The sequence below is a fragment of the Xyrauchen texanus genome, chromosome 32, assembly GCF_025860055.1.
Source record: "Xyrauchen texanus isolate HMW12.3.18 chromosome 32, RBS_HiC_50CHRs, whole genome shotgun sequence".
In the NCBI taxonomy this organism is placed as follows: Eukaryota; Metazoa; Chordata; class Actinopteri; order Cypriniformes; family Catostomidae; genus Xyrauchen; species Xyrauchen texanus.
The window spans coordinates 14,123,537-14,140,513 of record NC_068307.1 but is presented as its reverse complement, the minus strand read 5'-3'; the positions used below and the strand labels follow the sequence as shown (position 1 = coordinate 14,140,513).

Here is a 16,977-nt window from a genome sequence, read left to right as displayed (position 1 = left end):
TTTGGGCTGATTGAGCGACCATACAGCCAATCACAAGCGAGTTTCATGAGCCGAAACAACCCTTATGTAGTAGGCCGTCAGTCAGACAGTATAATCTACTTAATTTCTACAAAGTTGCTTTCAACAATGCTCATTTATCCATGTTTTTTATCGGCATTGATGTTGATCTAAATTAAAAATCTAGAGATGAGGAACATACAAAGGAGAGTTATTTATCGGCATATCGTTTTTGATTGGTAGCAATATGTAAAATGCACTGCAGAAAAATTAAATCTGAAATTTACACACCTTAGCCGTTTAAACTCAGTTTTTGACAAATTCTGACATTTAATCGTAGAAAACATTGTCTGTTTTAGGTCAGTTAGGATCACTACTTTATTTTAAGAATGTGAAATGTCAGAAATTATTTTAGTTTTTTTTTTCTTTAATCACATACCCAGTAGATGTCCACAGACACTTTGTCAGTGTTTGGTAGCATTGCCTTTAAATTGTTTAACTTGATTCAAACGTTTTGAGTCACCTTTCACAAGCTTCTCACAATAAGTTGCTGAAATTTTGGCTTTTTCAGTTCTGCCCAAATATTTTCTGACAGATTGAGTTCAGGGCTTTGTGATGGCCACTCTGATACCTTGACTTTGTTGTCCTTAAGCCATTTTGACACAACTTTAGAGGTATACTTTGGGTCATTGTCCATTTGGAAGACCAATTTGCGACTGAGCAAAGCACCACACAAGATGATGCTGCCACCCCCCATGCTTCACGGTTGGGATGGTGTTCTTCGGCTTGCAAGCCTCACCCTTTTACCTCCAACCATAACAATGGTCATTATGGCCAAACAGTTCAATTTTTGTTTCATCTGACCTGTGGACATTTCTCCAAAATGTAAGATCTTTGTCCCCATGTGCACTTGCAAACTGTAGTCTGGTTTTAGAGCAGTGGCCATGTCCTTGCTGAGCAGCCTTTCAGGTTAAGTTGGTATATGACTTGTTTTACTGTGGATATGGATACTTGTCCACCTGTTACCTGCAGCATCTTCACAAGGTCCTTTGCCTTTGTTCTGGGATTGATTTGCTCTTTTCAAGCACCAAACTACGCTCATCTCCAGGAGACAGAATGCATCTCCTTCCGGAACAGTATGATGGCTGCGTGGTCCCATGGTGTTTATACTTGCATACTATTGTTTGTACAGATGAACGTGGTACCTTCAGGCATTTGAAAATGGCTCCAAAGATGAACCAGACATGTGGAGATCCACAATTTAGAAATACTAATTAGAAATCTGTGGAGTGGTTAACAAATGAGTTTTAATGACTTCAACCTAAGTGTATGTAAACTTCTGACTTCAACTGTTTATGTTGGTGTGCTGTCGACAAACTGTTTTTAAACTATATAGATCTGCTGTGTTCTTAGAAGACATAGGCATTGTACTGAAGTGAATAGATTTGTAGACACACTTTTTATACATGAAAACATTCTGACGTTATTGAAACTCATAATTATTATTAGACTACTATTGTTGTCTTATGATAAGAGTCATGCTCAGCAGCTCACAAACTGTAGGGAAATGATAGATTTGCTTTGTTCTTATAATTCTTACAAACCTTACTAAAGTCTCTTTTTTTAGGTCTGTAGACATACAAATTTTAAAGGATTAAAATTGTTTTTTGATCATTGATTCTGTTGCAATTAAGGAGGTCACAAGTGCAGGATAGGTGCAGCTATTTTCAGAATCAGAATCAGCTTTATTACACATACAAGGAATTTGTCATAGCTTCCAGTGCACAACGACACAAAAAACAATACAAAAACATCAGCAAGACATAGATAATAAAAAATAAAAATATATAATTATACATATACGTACATACACACAGACAAACACCTTCATACATACACACACATATGTAGTGCAAATCGTAAACAAATCTGTTATATAAAGTACAGAAATATAGTATGTTATGTACAGTGCAAAAAGCATTTTTTCCTTTTTATGTAATGGCAGAAGAGGATATGATAGATAATATAAATAGACGTAAACTGTGTATTGCACATAATTATTGCTCAATGGGGCAGATTTAACTGTTTATGAGATGGATAGCCTGAGGGAAGCATTTCCAGCATCTGATACACAAGCTTCCCTGGGGTAACCATCACTGTACATTTATTTCCCTGCTAGATACATATTTAACATCAAGTCACAATACCATGGTTCTTAGCAGTGTACTCTACACCATGCCAGCAAGAAACTTAGCCTGATATATATTTTGTAGGTTCATATGGGACTATAATTGCAACAGTCATTTAATTTTTATATATTCTTACATATTTTACATATGTACTGTATATAAATGTACTGTAAATTAATTTTAGAGATCAGGTGCATATTTTTTTTTATTTATTATAATTTTTTTATTTTATGGGGGGTCTTTCAAAGTATGCACACCTCTTCAGACACTACTACACCACTGCTTCTGGAGTAAATTCACGCTAAAATAACAACATATTCAAAGGTGACATTTCGTATTATTGTGTGCAACCGTTGTTAATAAATAATAATTTTGTTCAAACCTGGCTTAAACAATCATACACCTTTTGTACATATACAATGAGATGTGAGAGTTTCAGGAGGATGTACTGTAGTGGTCTGTATTTTCTTCTTTTTATGGTTTGTTGTCATGGCCACAGATCTTCATCTACTCATCAGTTAAAAAAACACCTGAATGCAAAACCTCTCACTAGCTCTAAATTAATACTCAGTGTGAATTGCTGTGGGGTCAGATATAATCTTGAACTGAGACCAGTACCCAGTCCTTGACCTTTTCAACCACATAAATTATTTTTAACATTATACACAGCATGCACAATTATTAGGCAAGTGAGTATTCTGATCTTATCATTATTTCCAAGTATATTTTCCAACTCCAAACCATATAAACTTGAATGCTTATTGGATTGAATCATTTTCAGGTGATATATATTTATGTAATGAGGGAGGGTGTGGTGTGGTGAAAGTGACTACCTTATATCAAGGTGTGCATAATTATTAGGCAGCTTCATTACCTCAGGTAAAATGGGCCACAAAAGAGATTTAACTGACACCTGAAAAGTAATTTATTTTTTTTTTAAATACCTTTCAGACGGATGCAACACTCTTGAAATAATTAAACTATTTATGTGTGACCATGGGATAACCAAATGTTGTTGCTAATAGTCAACTGGGGTGCAAAAACGCATGGAGAAGAGAAAGCACAAAATAACTGCAAAAGTCTTGAGAAGAATTAAATGTTAAGCAACCAGGAAACCATTATCCTCCAATGCTACCATATTCCAGAACTGCAACCTACCTGGAGTGTCCAGAAGTACAAGGTGTCAAGTGCTCAGAGACATGGCCAAGGTAAAGATGGTTGAAACACTGACCACCGACTGAATATATTCACAAGCTGAAGCATCAAGTTTGGGGAAAGAATTACATGAAGATTTTTTTATAAGGTTTTATGGACAGATGAAATGAGAGTGACTCTTGATGGACCAGATGGATGGGCCCGTGGCTGGATCACTAATGGACACAGGGCACCGCTTCGAGTCAGGTGCCAGCAAGGTGGAGGAGGGGTACTGGTATGGGCTGCAATCATTAAGGATGAGGTAATTGGACCTTTGAGTTGAAGATGGACTGAATCTCAACTCTCAAACCTACTGCCAGTTTCTGGAAAGTCATTTCTTCAAGCAGTGGTACAGGAAGAAGGTCATGATCTTTATGCAGGACAATGCTCCATCACATGCATCCAAGTATTCCACTACTTGGCTAGCCAGCAAGGGCCTCAAAGATGCCCAAATAACGACTTGGGCACCCTTCCTCACCTGAATTAAATCCTATATGGAACTTGTGGGCCCTTCTCAAATGTGAGATTTACAGTGATGGAAGACAATACACCTCTTTGAACAGCATTTGGGAGGCTGTGGTTGCTGCTTCAGTGAAAGTTGAACGTGAACAGAACAAGAAACTGACAGACTCCATGGATGGAAGACTCATGGCAGTTATTGAAAAGAGTGGCTAGATTGGTCACTGAATATTTTTAAAAGGCCAAAAATTGCATTTAATTGTCATTTTGTGTTACTTATTTGTTACGCTTACTCTAAAAATTGAGAATAAACAATTGAGTTGGGAGAAATTATTTTTGCAATTTAGTTATTCTACGTGGAGCAGGGAGCCTCATGGGGGCAGCCATGTTATCATCACATGACCAGCATAATACTACTCAGCTAAACTGCCCTGTTATTGAACACTTTCATTCATGGATTAAATTAATCCTGGTTTAATGTGCACAGTGAATTTCTGCCATTGATTTCAAATCATTTGAGAAATAATATTCAGTTTTGTCTCTAGTTTTAAGTAAGATCTACAATAAATATTTTGCACAGAGTGCTTGAATAACAGTTGGACTGCAAATATTTTAATAAATGCTATTCTGCTAAACACAAAGCTAATATATAAGAGACATATAAAACAGAAAGGGGTGTTTGTGGAACACTCAATCTTTACATTAGAAGAGGACAAGATAACAAGAGTAGTAACTAGAGGATCAAGTGCGGTTCAAATGAAGACATGATGTAAGGAAGATTACACCCAAACAAGTGTTATTGAAACATTGAAATTCATGCATAAATCAGATTAGGAAATAAATCCCAAGAGATACAGAAAGCTTAATATATTTTTATTGGATTTATTATTATCTATATGCATTTTTTCTGTATAGTTATTATCATTGGAGTTTAGCTGTGCCAAAATATAAACACCTATTTTTTATTATTATTCTTTTTCTCTCATGATGTCTTTAACAATGGTTTAAAAAATGTTCATCGTAACAAAAATGAACACGAGTTCATGAATATATAAAAGACAAAGAGAAAAAAAACTGTAGACTACAGTCAATCAACAAGATTCCTGTGCCCATCAATATTAATTACAGGTAGTACATTTAAGGACCTGCCTTGACCTTGTGTTTTTTTATTTTTTTATTTATTCCCTAAACAGAAAACTAGAGTAATAAATTCTTGACTAAATGTAAAATTGTTAATATCAATGGGCACAGGGAGCAACTTGAAGAAAAGGCAAAGGGGACTGCATATGGTGCTGCAGGATTGGTCAGTTGTTCCTGTGGATCTCCTAGCTGATTGGTTGGAAACTGATGTATACTTCCCCCTTTGCTCTGTTGCAATTTTAAAAACTTTGAATGTTTTTGTCCACAAGAACCAACACAACAACTCTGATGTTTATTAGGAATGTAGAAAGGATCCTCAGAACTGAAAAAAAGTCAAATTAAAAATGTTATTTTCAATCGATTTAAACATGGTTGTAATAAGGGGTGTAACGGTTAAAGTTTAATTAGGTTCGGTTTGTTTCACGGGATTGATACTTGCTATGTTCAAAGAAAAAAACAACTATTGCCAAATCCAAAGTAAGAATACTAAATTTTTTTCATAGATTCACCATGGTATTTTTAGTAAAACCAGAGTAACCACAAAATTAATCATGGTTTATAAAGTCATGGTAACTAAAATATTACTCTTAGTAAATCCATGGTTACTATATGGATACTACAGTTTTTGCTCTGCACACTATTTATACCAGAGTGATGTCATAGTAAAAGACTTTCATATTTGATGCATTACTATGTTTACGGCACTTGCATTAAGCAATATCTGCAAAAACTTTTTTGTCAATGTTTTTGACCACCGAAGTTGTAAATGACCATGATTGCCATTTTCAACTACACACCAATGCATGCAGAACAGTGATTTCATTAACTGATTTAACATATTAACAGTTAATTGGACAGCTACTCTCAGTAGAAAGCTGACCAATGTGAGACACAGGCAGAGCGTTTCCATCTACAGAGTCAAACTGGTGCATTAACGGAGGTTGTTACAGTGCCTGTCTATGTGATGCTGCCTTTTATTTACCAAACCTCCAGATGAGTCATTTAAGACTTGAGATGAACAAAATGCTTACTGAAGAGTGGGAGGCAAACAGTATGGTTCAGTTTGTAACCGAGAACCGTTACACCCCTAGATGTAATAAAATATACATGCCAAATCTCAATATAGCAGAATACATACATTCTTGAGGAATTCCTCTGCGACAATTCGGGCCCGAGCATTGACGGACAGCTTCATCTCGCTGATCTCCTTATCGATCTCCTCCATGAAATGGATAACAAAGTCCACCAGCTTGTGTTTATACATCTGTTCTGTGTGGAAGTTGGTGATGAGGAAGCTGATGTCATAGCCCTGAATAGCACGAAAGAGGAAATTAAGCACTTTCACATCATGAATAGTTCATGTAAAACACTCAAAATGGTGCTTCACATGTAGCTTTGTTCAGCAATGCATTTAACCCTTAGTACCAGACAGATATCAATGAAGTGTCCCTACATATTACACCATAATCTGAAAACAGCAATAAGGGTCAGTGCCTTCACTTATTTAGTCAATCAAATGCTCTCTGACTTTTAAGTGTTTAGGTTTGCAGACAATTGGTCTTTGGAGAGTGTTTCTGAAAGAGGGTATAAGGTTGGTTAATGTAGTGGCCAAGTCTAGTGGAAGTCAGCAAAATGGCTGAAATCACATACAACACATTTATGTTTGATCATCTTATGTGACATTCAACCTATGGCATTGATTTCCAACCGGGCTTATGTGATGGCCACTCTGATACCTTGACTTTGTTGTCCTTAAGCCATTTTGACACAACTTTAGAGGTATACTTTGGGTCATTGTCCATTTGGAAGACCAATTTGCGACTGAGCAAAGCACCACACAAGATGATGCTGCCACCCCCCATGCTTCACGGTTGGGATGGTGTTCTTCGGCTTGCAAGCCTCACCCTTTTACCTCCAACCATAACAATGGTCATTATGGCCAAACAGTTCAATTTTTGTTTCATCTGACCTGTGGACATTTCTCCAAAATGTAAGATCTTTGTCCCCATGTGCACTTGCAAACTGTAGTCTGGTTTTAGAGCAGTGGCCATGTCCTTGCTGAGCAGCCTTTCAGGTTAAGTTGGTATATGACTTGTTTTACTGTGGATATGGATACTTGTCCACCTGTTACCTGCAGCATCTTCACAAGGTCCTTTGCCTTTGTTCTGGGATTGATTTGCTCTTTTCAAGCACCAAACTACGCTCATCTCCAGGAGACAGAATGCATCTCCTTCCGGAACAGTATGATGGCTGCGTGGTCCCATGGTGTTTATACTTGCATACTATTGTTTGTACAGATGAACGTGGTACCTTCAGGCATTTGAAAATGGCTCCAAAGATGAACCAGACATGTGGAGATCCACAATTTAGAAATACTAATTAGAAATCTGTGGAGTGGTTAACAAATGAGTTTTAATGACTTCAACCTAAGTGTATGTAAACTTCTGACTTCAACTGTTTATGTTGGTGTGCTGTCGACAAACTGTTTTTAAACTATATAGATCTGCTGTGTTCTTAGAAGACATAGGCATTGTACTGAAGTGAATAGATTTGTAGACACACTTTTTATACATGAAAATATTCTGACGTTATTGAAACTCATAATTATTATTAGACTACTATTGTTGTCTTATGATAAGAGTCATGCTCAGCAGCTCACAAACTGTAGGGAAATGATAGATTTGCTTTGTTCTTATAATTCTTACAAACCTTACTAAAGTCTCTTTTTTAGGTCTGTAGACATACAAATTTTAAAGGATTAAAATTGTTTTTTGATCATTGATTCTGTTGCAATTAAGGAGGTCACAAGTGCAGGATAGGTGCAGCTATTTTCAGAATCAGAATCAGCTTTATTACACATACAAGGAATTTGTCATAGCTTCCAGTGCACAACGACACAAAAAACAATACAAAAACATCAGCAAGACATAGATAATAAAAAATAAAAATATATAATTATACATATACGTACATACACACAGACAAACACCTTCATACATACACACACATATGTAGTGCAAATCGTAAACAAATCTGTTATATAAAGTACAGAAATACAGTATGTTATGTACAGTGCAAAAAGCATTTTTTCCTTTTTATGTAATGGCAGAAGAGGATATGATAGATAATATAAATAGACGTAAACTGTGTATTGCACATAATTATTGCTCAATGGGGCAGATTTAACTGTTTATGAGATGGATAGCCTGAGGGAAGCATTTCCAGCATCTGATACACAAGCTTCCCTGGGGTAACCATCACTGTACATTTATTTCCCTGCTAGATACATATTTAACATCAAGTCACAATACCATGGTTCTTAGCAGTGTACTCTACACCATGCCAGCAAGAAACTTAGCCTGATATATATTTTGTAGGTTCATATGGGACTATAATTGCAACAGTCATTTAATTTTTATATATTCTTACATATTTTACATATGTACTGTATATAAATGTACTGTAAATTAATTTTAGAGATCAGGTGCATATTTTTTTTATTTATTATAATTTTTTTATTTTATGGGGGTCTTTCAAAGTATGCACACCTCTTCAGACACTACTACACCACTGCTTCTGGAGTAAATTCACGCTAAAAATAACAACATATTCAAAGGTGACATTTCAGTATTATTGTGTGCAACCGTTGTTAATAAATAATAATTTTGTTCAAACCTGGCTTAAACAATCATACACCTTTTGTACATATACAATGAGATGTGAGAGTTTCAGGAGGATGTACTGTAGTGGTCTGTATTTTCTTCTTTTTATGGTTTGTTGTCATGGCCACAGATCTTCATCTACTCATCAGTTAAAAAAACACCTGAATGCAAAACCTCTCACTAGCTCTAAATTAATACTCAGTGTGAATTGCTGTGGGGTCAGATATAATCTTGAACTGAGACCAGTACCCAGTCCTTGACCTTTTCAACCACATAAATTATTTTTAACATTATACACAGCATGCACAATTATTAGGCAAGTGAGTATTCTGATCTTATCATTATTTCCAAGTATATTTTCCAACTCCAAACCATATAAACTTGAATGCTTATTGGATTGAATCATTTTCAGGTGATATATATTTATGTAATGAGGGAGGGTGTGGTGTGGTGAAAGTGACTACCTTATATCAAGGTGTGCATAATTATTAGGCAGCTTCATTACCTCAGGTAAAATGGGCCACAAAAGAGATTTAACTGACACCTGAAAAGTAATTTTTTTTTTTTTTAAATACCTTTCAGACGGATGCAACACTCTTGAAATAATTAAACTATTTATGTGTGACCATGGGATAACCAAATGTTGTTGCTAATAGTCAACTGGGGTGCAAAAAACGCATGGAGAAGAGAAAGCACAAAATAACTGCAAAAGTCTTGAGAAGAATTAAATGTTAAGCAACCAGGAAACCATTATCCTCCAATGCTACCATATTCCAGAACTGCAACCTACCTGGAGTGTCCAGAAGTACAAGGTGTCAAGTGCTCAGAGACATGGCCAAGGTAAAGATGGTTGAAACACGACCACGACTGAATATATTCACAAGCTGAAGCATCAAGTTTGGGGAAAGAATTACATGAAGATTTTTTTATAAGGTTTTATGGACAGATGAAATGGGAGTGACTCTTGATGGACCAGATGGATGGGCCCGTGGCTGGATCACTAATGGACACAGGGCACCGCTTCGAGTCAGGTGCCAGCAAGGTGGAGGAGGGGTACTGGTATGGGCTGCTATCATTAAGGATGAGGTAGTTGGACCTTTGAGTTGAAGATGGACTGAATCTCAACTCTCAAACCTACTGCCAGTTTCTGGAAAGTCATTTCTTCAAGCAGTGGTACAGGAAGAAGGCCATGTTCTTTATGCAGGACAATGCTCCATCACATGCATCCAAGTATTCCACTACTTGGCTAGCCAGCAAGGGCCTCAAAGATGCCCAAATAACGACTTGGGCACCCTTCCTCACCTGAATTAAATCCTATATGGAACTTGTGGGCCCTTCTCAAATGTGAGATTTACAGTGATGGAAGACAATACACCTCTTTGAACAGCATTTGGGAGGCTGTGGTTGCTGCTTCAGTGAAAGTTGAACGTGAACAGAACAAGAAACTGACAGACTCCATGGATGGAAGACTCATGGCAGTTATTGAAAAGAGTGGCTAGATTGGTCACTGAATATTTTTAAAAGGCCAAAAATTGCATTTAATTGTCATTTTGTGTTACTTATTTGTTACGCTTACTCTAAAAATTGAGAATAAACAATTGAGTTGGGAGAAATTATTTTTGCAATTTAGTTATTCTACGTGGAGCAGGGAGCCTCATGGGGGCAGCCATGTTATCATCACATGACCAGCATAATACTACTCAGCTAAACTGCCCTGTTATTGAACACTTTCATTCATGGATTAAATTAATCCTGGTTTAATGTGCACAGTGAATTTCTGCCATTGATTTCAAATCATTTGAGAAATAATATTCAGTTTTGTCTCTAGTTTTAAGTAAGATCTACAATAAATATTTTGCACAGAGTGCTTGAATAACAGTTGGACTGCAAATATTTTAATAAATGCTATTCTGCTAAACACAAAGCTAATATATAAGAGACATATAAAACAGAAAGGGGTGTTTGTGGAACACTCAATCTTTACATTAGAAGAGGACAAGATAACAAGAGTAGTAACTAGAGGATCAAGTGCGGTTCAAATGAAGACATGATGTAAGGAAGATTACACCCAAACAAGTGTTATTGAAACATTGAAATTCATGCATAAATCAGATTAGGAAATAAATCCCAAGAGATACAGAAAGCTTAATATATTTTTATTGGATTTATTATTATCTATATGCATTTTTTCTGTATAGTTATTATCATTGGAGTTTAGCTGTGCCAAAATATAAACACCTATTTTTTATTATTATTCTTTTCTCTCATGATGTCTTTAACAATGGTTTAAAAAATGTTCATCAGTAACAAAAATGAACACGAGTTCATGAATATATAAAAGACAAAGAGAAAAAAACTGTAGACTACAGTCAATCAACAAGATTCCTGTGCCCATCAATATTAATTACAGGTAGTACATTTAAGGACCTGCCTTGACCTTGTGTTTTTTATTTTTTTATTTATTCCCTAAACAGAAAACTAGAGTAATAAATTCTTGACTAAATGTAAAATTGTTAATATCAATGGGCACAGGGAGCAACTTGAAGAAAAGGCAAAGGGACTGCATATGGTGCTGCAGGATTGGTCAGTTGTTCCTGTGGATCTCCTAGCTGATTGGTTGGAAACTGATGTATACTTCCCCTTTGCTCTGTTGCAATTTTAAAAACTTTGAATGTTTTTGTCCACAAGAACCAACACAACAACTCTGATGTTTATTAGGAATGTAGAAAGGATCCTCAGAACTGAAAAAAGTCAAATTAAAAATGTTATTTTCAATCGATTTAAACATGGTTGTAATAAGGGTGTAACGGTTAAAGTTTAATTAGGTTCGGTTTGTTTCACGGGATTGATACTTGCTATGTTCAAAGAAAAAACAACTATTGCCAAATCCAAAGTAAGAATACTAAATTTTTTCATAGATTCACCATGGTATTTTTAGTAAAACCAGAGTAACCACAAAATTAATCATGGTTTATAAAGTCATGGTAACTAAAATATTACTCTTAGTAAATCCATGGTTACTATATGGATACTACAGTTTTTGCTCTGCACACTATTTATACCAGAGTGATGTCATAGTAAAAGACTTTCATATTTGATGCATTACTATGTTTACGGCACTTGCATTAAGCAATATCTGCAAAAACTTTTTTGTCAATGTTTTTGACCACCGAAGTTGTAAATGACCATGATTGCCATTTTCAACTACACACCAATGCATGCAGAACAGTGATTTCATTAACTGATTTAACATATTAACAGTTAATTGGACAGCTACTCTCAGTAGAAAGCTGACCAATGTGAGACACAGGCAGAGCGTTTCCATCTACAGAGTCAAACTGGTGCATTAACGGAGGTTGTTACAGTGCCTGTCTATGTGATGCTGCCTTTTATTTACCAAACCTCCAGATGAGTCATTTAAGACTTGAGATGAACAAAATGCTTACTGAAGAGTGGGAGGCAAACAGTATGGTTCAGTTTGTAACCGAGAACCGTTACACCCCTAGATGTAATAAAATATACATGCCAAATCTCAATATAGCAGAATACATACATTCTTGAGGAATTCCTCTCACGACAATTCGGGCCCGAGCATTGACGGACAGCTTCATCTCGCTGATCTCCTTATCGATCTCCTCCATGAAATGGATAACAAAGTCCACCAGCTTGTGTTTATACATCTGTTCTGTGTGGAAGTTGGTGATGAGGAAGCTGATGTCATAGCCCTGAATAGCACGAAAGAGGAAATTAAGCACTTTCACATCATGAATAGTTCATGTAAAACACTCAAAATGGTGCTTCACATGTAGCTTTGTTCAGCAATGCATTTAACCCTTAGTACCAGACAGATATCAATGAAGTGTCCCTACATATTACACCATAATCTGAAAACAGCAATAAGGGTCAGTGCCTTCACTTATTTAGTCAATCAAATGCTCTCTGACTTTTAAGTGTTTAGGTTTGCAGACAATTGGTCTTTGGAGAGTGTTTCTGAAAGAGGGTATAAGGTTGGTTAATGTAGTGGCCAAGTCTAGTGGAAGTCAGCAAAATGGCTGAAATCACATACAACACATTTATGTTTGATCATCTTATGTGACATTCAACCTATGGCATTGATTTCCAACCGGGCTTATGTGAAAAGAACTGGATTTTGCTTTGTTTAACCTATAAAACAAAATTGATCACTTAATATAAAAATAATAGGGATCAAGGCTGGGTATAAATATAGATTTCCCTATTAATCACAATCTTCATTTGAACTTCATCTTAAAATCGTTTGTTATTGTTTAATATGCAAAGTTCAGCACTGAGAAAGTTTATTTTGAATTGCTCTGTTTAATGCATGTTCAAAAGTGAGATCTATGCAGTCCATTTGTCATAGATAATGTCTCTTTTTCTATTCTATTTTCTTTATGGTCAGTTGTTGATCAAAAAAGAAAGAAACTCTCATTAATATGAGCTCAGTCGGTTTTAGCACTTGATCTACATATCAATGTAAATAGTACAAATTATGCATGTAAACAATAAAAATGTAGGCCTAACACACACACACACACACACACCGATCAGCCACAACGTTAAAACCACATGCCTAATATCGGGGACCTGTCGAGACATGTACTCCACAAGACCTCTGGAGGAGTCCTGTGGTGCCTGGAACAAAGACGTTAGCAGCAGATCCTTTAAATCCTGTAAGTTGCGAGGTGGGCCCTCCATGGATTGGACTTGTTGGTCCAGCACATCCTATAGATGCTCCCTCCATGGATTGGACTTGTTGGTCCAGCACATCCTATAGATGCTCAATCAGATTGAGATCTGGGGAATTTGGGAGGCCAAGTCAACAACTTGAACTATTTGTCATGTTCCTCAAACCATTCCTGAACAATTTTTGCAGTGTGACAGGGTGCATTATCCTGCTGAAAGAGGCCACTCCACTCCATCAGAGAATACCGTTGCCATGAAGGGGTGTAAGTGGTCTCCAACAGGATGGTGGTACGTGTCAAAGTAACATCCACATGAATGGCAGGACCCAAGGTTTCCAGCAGAACACTGCTCAGAGCATCACACTCCACCAGCCTGCCTTCTTTCCATGGTGCATCCTGCTGCCATCTCTTCACCAGAGTATTGTGCAGAGTACAGGTACACAGCCAATGAAATGCAGTTGTTTTCGAATATCCCAACTAAGCTGGGGTCAGAGTGCAGGGTCAGCCATGAAACAGCGCCCCTGGAGCAGATAGGGTCAAGGGCCTTGCTCAAGGGCCCAACAGCTGGGGCTTGAACCCCTGACCTTTCGGTCAGTAACCCAGACCTTACCAAACCAACCTTAACCGCTGAGCCACCACTGGCCCCCCAGATTTGCACGCACCATCCACATGATCTAAAAGAAAACATGATGATTCACCAGACCAGGCCACCTTCTTCCATTGCTCCATGGTCCACTTCTGATTCTCACTTGCCCATTGTAGGCACTTTCAGCAGTGGACAGGGGTCAGCATTCTGAACGGTCTGCAGCTACAGCAAGCTGCGATGCACTGTGTGTTCGGACACCTTTTGGGTGCTCATGTCCCCATCGCTGGTTCACCGGTTGTCCTTCCTTGGACCACTTTTGGTAGGTACTAACCACTGCATACCGGGAAAACACCCCACAAGACTGTTTTGAAGATGATCTAACCCAGTCGTCTAGCAATCACAATTTGGCCCTTGTCAAAGTCCCTCAGATCCTTACGCTTGCCCATTTTTCCTGCTTCAAATTCATGAAATTTAAGAACTGACTATGCACTTGCTGCCTAATATATACCACCCCTTGACAGGTGCCATTGTAACAAGATAATAAATGGTATTCACTTCACATGTCAGTGGTTTTAATGTTGTGGCTGATCAGTGTATACATATCAATGCTGTATAATTAACAGCATTAATCTGTTTTAACTAAGAGTTACACGGCTAATAAGGCCTGGTTTATTTTTTGTTGGTTATGAATAAAGATTATAACTGCAACATCCTCTTTTTATTTTGTACATATTAAGGGATATTACAATATTAATGGCACCGTTAAATAATATTTAGCCTTTGGTTCATATCTTTGGTTTTGTGTCAATGAAGGGGTACTTGAGCCTTACTGATTGTGCTGTGTAGGTACTTACGACCAAAAAGGTTGGGAAACCCTGACTTTTGGTATGCAAAATATAAATAAATGATCTATTAAGAGACACTATACAACAGTTTTTCCACCTCACAGCCCAAACAACCTTATGAATAACTCCAGCACAAAGATATCTGTGGTGTGCATGTTGGTTTGTTAATTCCATATTGCTTCATACCTTTTTGCTCTTTACAAACAAAGCTTTGTCTCACCTCAACAGCTTTCCTCCGCAGGATAAAGAAGTTCTCAGCTCGCATCATCATGAACCTCATAAATTTATGGCACAGGATCTTCTCAATTTCATCAGCCTAAAAGAATCATTAGAAGATCATGACAACCTCTGAAAATCATCACTGCACTGACCTTCTGTAGTGTATCTTTGATTTCTTACCTGTTTGACAGCAATGCTGACTCTCACAGAGTTTATGGAGCCCTCGATCAGAACCTTCTCTTTCTCATTACGGCTTACGACCACCGGCTGCAACAGAAGCTCTTTGCTGCTCCTGTATTGAAATGGTGATTTGCAATATCCGTTAATATCTGATAATTGTATACCAACCAAAAAACAAACAATACACAGAAGAAGGATGTGGGCTTTAATGTGGACATTACAGATATAATAAAAACATACAGATACAGTTATAATTATTCAGACGTGTACAGCAGCATATGAATCATTTATATACTCCAGGTTGATCCGGGGGGATTGTCCCTGTAATTAAGGGCACTGTAATTCGCTTTGGATAAAAGCATCTTAAATGATTTCCTCACCTGACCTCCACCTCTGGCTTATTGTGTCTCTCCACCACCTGAGAGGAGAAGTTCTCCAGACACAGAGCTGCTTGAAGAGTGGCGCGCACTGCGTTCAGGTAGGGTCGCAATGTCGCTGTCTAAATATTAAAAAAGGAAATATTTGATATCAGACATTAAACATGCATTCCATTGCATCAACAACCTTAACATGTGTTAGATCAGGTGCATGCACACATAACATGATTGAGATCGTTTTTGTTTTTGACCATTGGACTGATCTAATATTTATGTTGTGTACGTGTCAATCATGTAGATGTTTAAGTGTAGGTGTCATGTAGGTGTGACTAAAAAAAGTATGATTCAACGACACTGCTTGAACATCACTTTATCAATGTATTGTAACGTATTAACTTGTGAGTGAATGAATTAAACGAGTGGCATTTATTAAATTGTTGACGTCGCTAAATCTAAGCCGGATCAGTTGCATTTAAACATGTACTCTTCTTTGATTAAATCGCTCTTTTTTCCTCCAAGTCAGTGACGTTAGCCAGCTCGCACAAATCAAGACAACATCACACGATCAAATAAGCCAAAAATCACTGCTCTGCGAGATTTGCGATTTAATGCAAATGGGAATACGGAAAGACTATTCATCGAGTCATTTTGTTGTGTATGCTATGATAAAAACATCTAGAGCAACTTAAAATAAATGTTAATCTCTTACCATTTTATACGAGGTCTGTGGAGGAAGACGGAAGTCCGCACGCCACGCCTGTAGAGATGTGAAACACGCCTTCACTGCGCTCTCATACTGCTATAATATACCTAGTGAAATCGCATTATTTTATTGACATTATCTATGTATTGTTTTTGTTGAGATAATATTGTATACTGAATTGAAACATAGATAATGGTATATACTGTTGAGATCACATAATGTTAGGACAAGAAAAATCATGAAAGCTAAAGATACAAAAATTACAAAATTTTCTTTAACATCTATTCTAATCTTTACGGTCAAGCCCTGTGGCAAATTTACCTTGATTCGTGTTTTCTTCCTTATATGGCAAATAGCACGACAGGTCCAACACATTGGTTTTAGTCAGAGGTTGTGCAAATCTAAAAATATAAAAAATTGCTCTATTGTGATATTAATTCGCACAAGCAAAAAAATCTTTAAATTATACTGTTTGAATAAAACATGGATTGATAAAACATGGAAACGCTTCTGTCGGGGAGATACCATTCACGGAGCACATATGTTATTTTGTAGGAAGTAACATTCAGATGGGGTGTTTATCTGCAATTGCATAATGATACTACAAAAGCTTTATAAATATTTGTCACAATTTGTGTTACTAATACATACGTATTTGATGATGCAAAAAAATCACTGTAATAAGCACTCTAGTTAATCCTGCTGTCTTCTCCCTCCTCCCCC

At 37.0% G+C, this 16,977-nt stretch overlaps 1 protein-coding gene across 1 annotated transcript; it reads right to left on the bottom strand.

The window, feature by feature from the left end:
* Positions 1 to 4,691: 4,691 nt before the first annotated feature.
* LOC127625973 (actin-related protein 2/3 complex subunit 4-like) lies at positions 4,692 to 16,361 on the bottom strand. Its single transcript, XM_052101478.1, has 6 exons — positions 16,261 to 16,361; positions 15,555 to 15,673; positions 15,175 to 15,286; positions 14,996 to 15,091; positions 6,118 to 6,288; positions 4,692 to 5,301 (listed from the first exon to the last, which is right to left on the bottom strand). Exons 1-6 carry the CDS (start codon positions 16,261 to 16,263, stop codon positions 5,296 to 5,298), a joined length of 507 nt encoding a protein of 168 aa, XP_051957438.1. The 5' UTR covers positions 16,264 to 16,361; the 3' UTR covers positions 4,692 to 5,295.
* Positions 16,362 to 16,977: the final 616 nt, after the last annotated feature.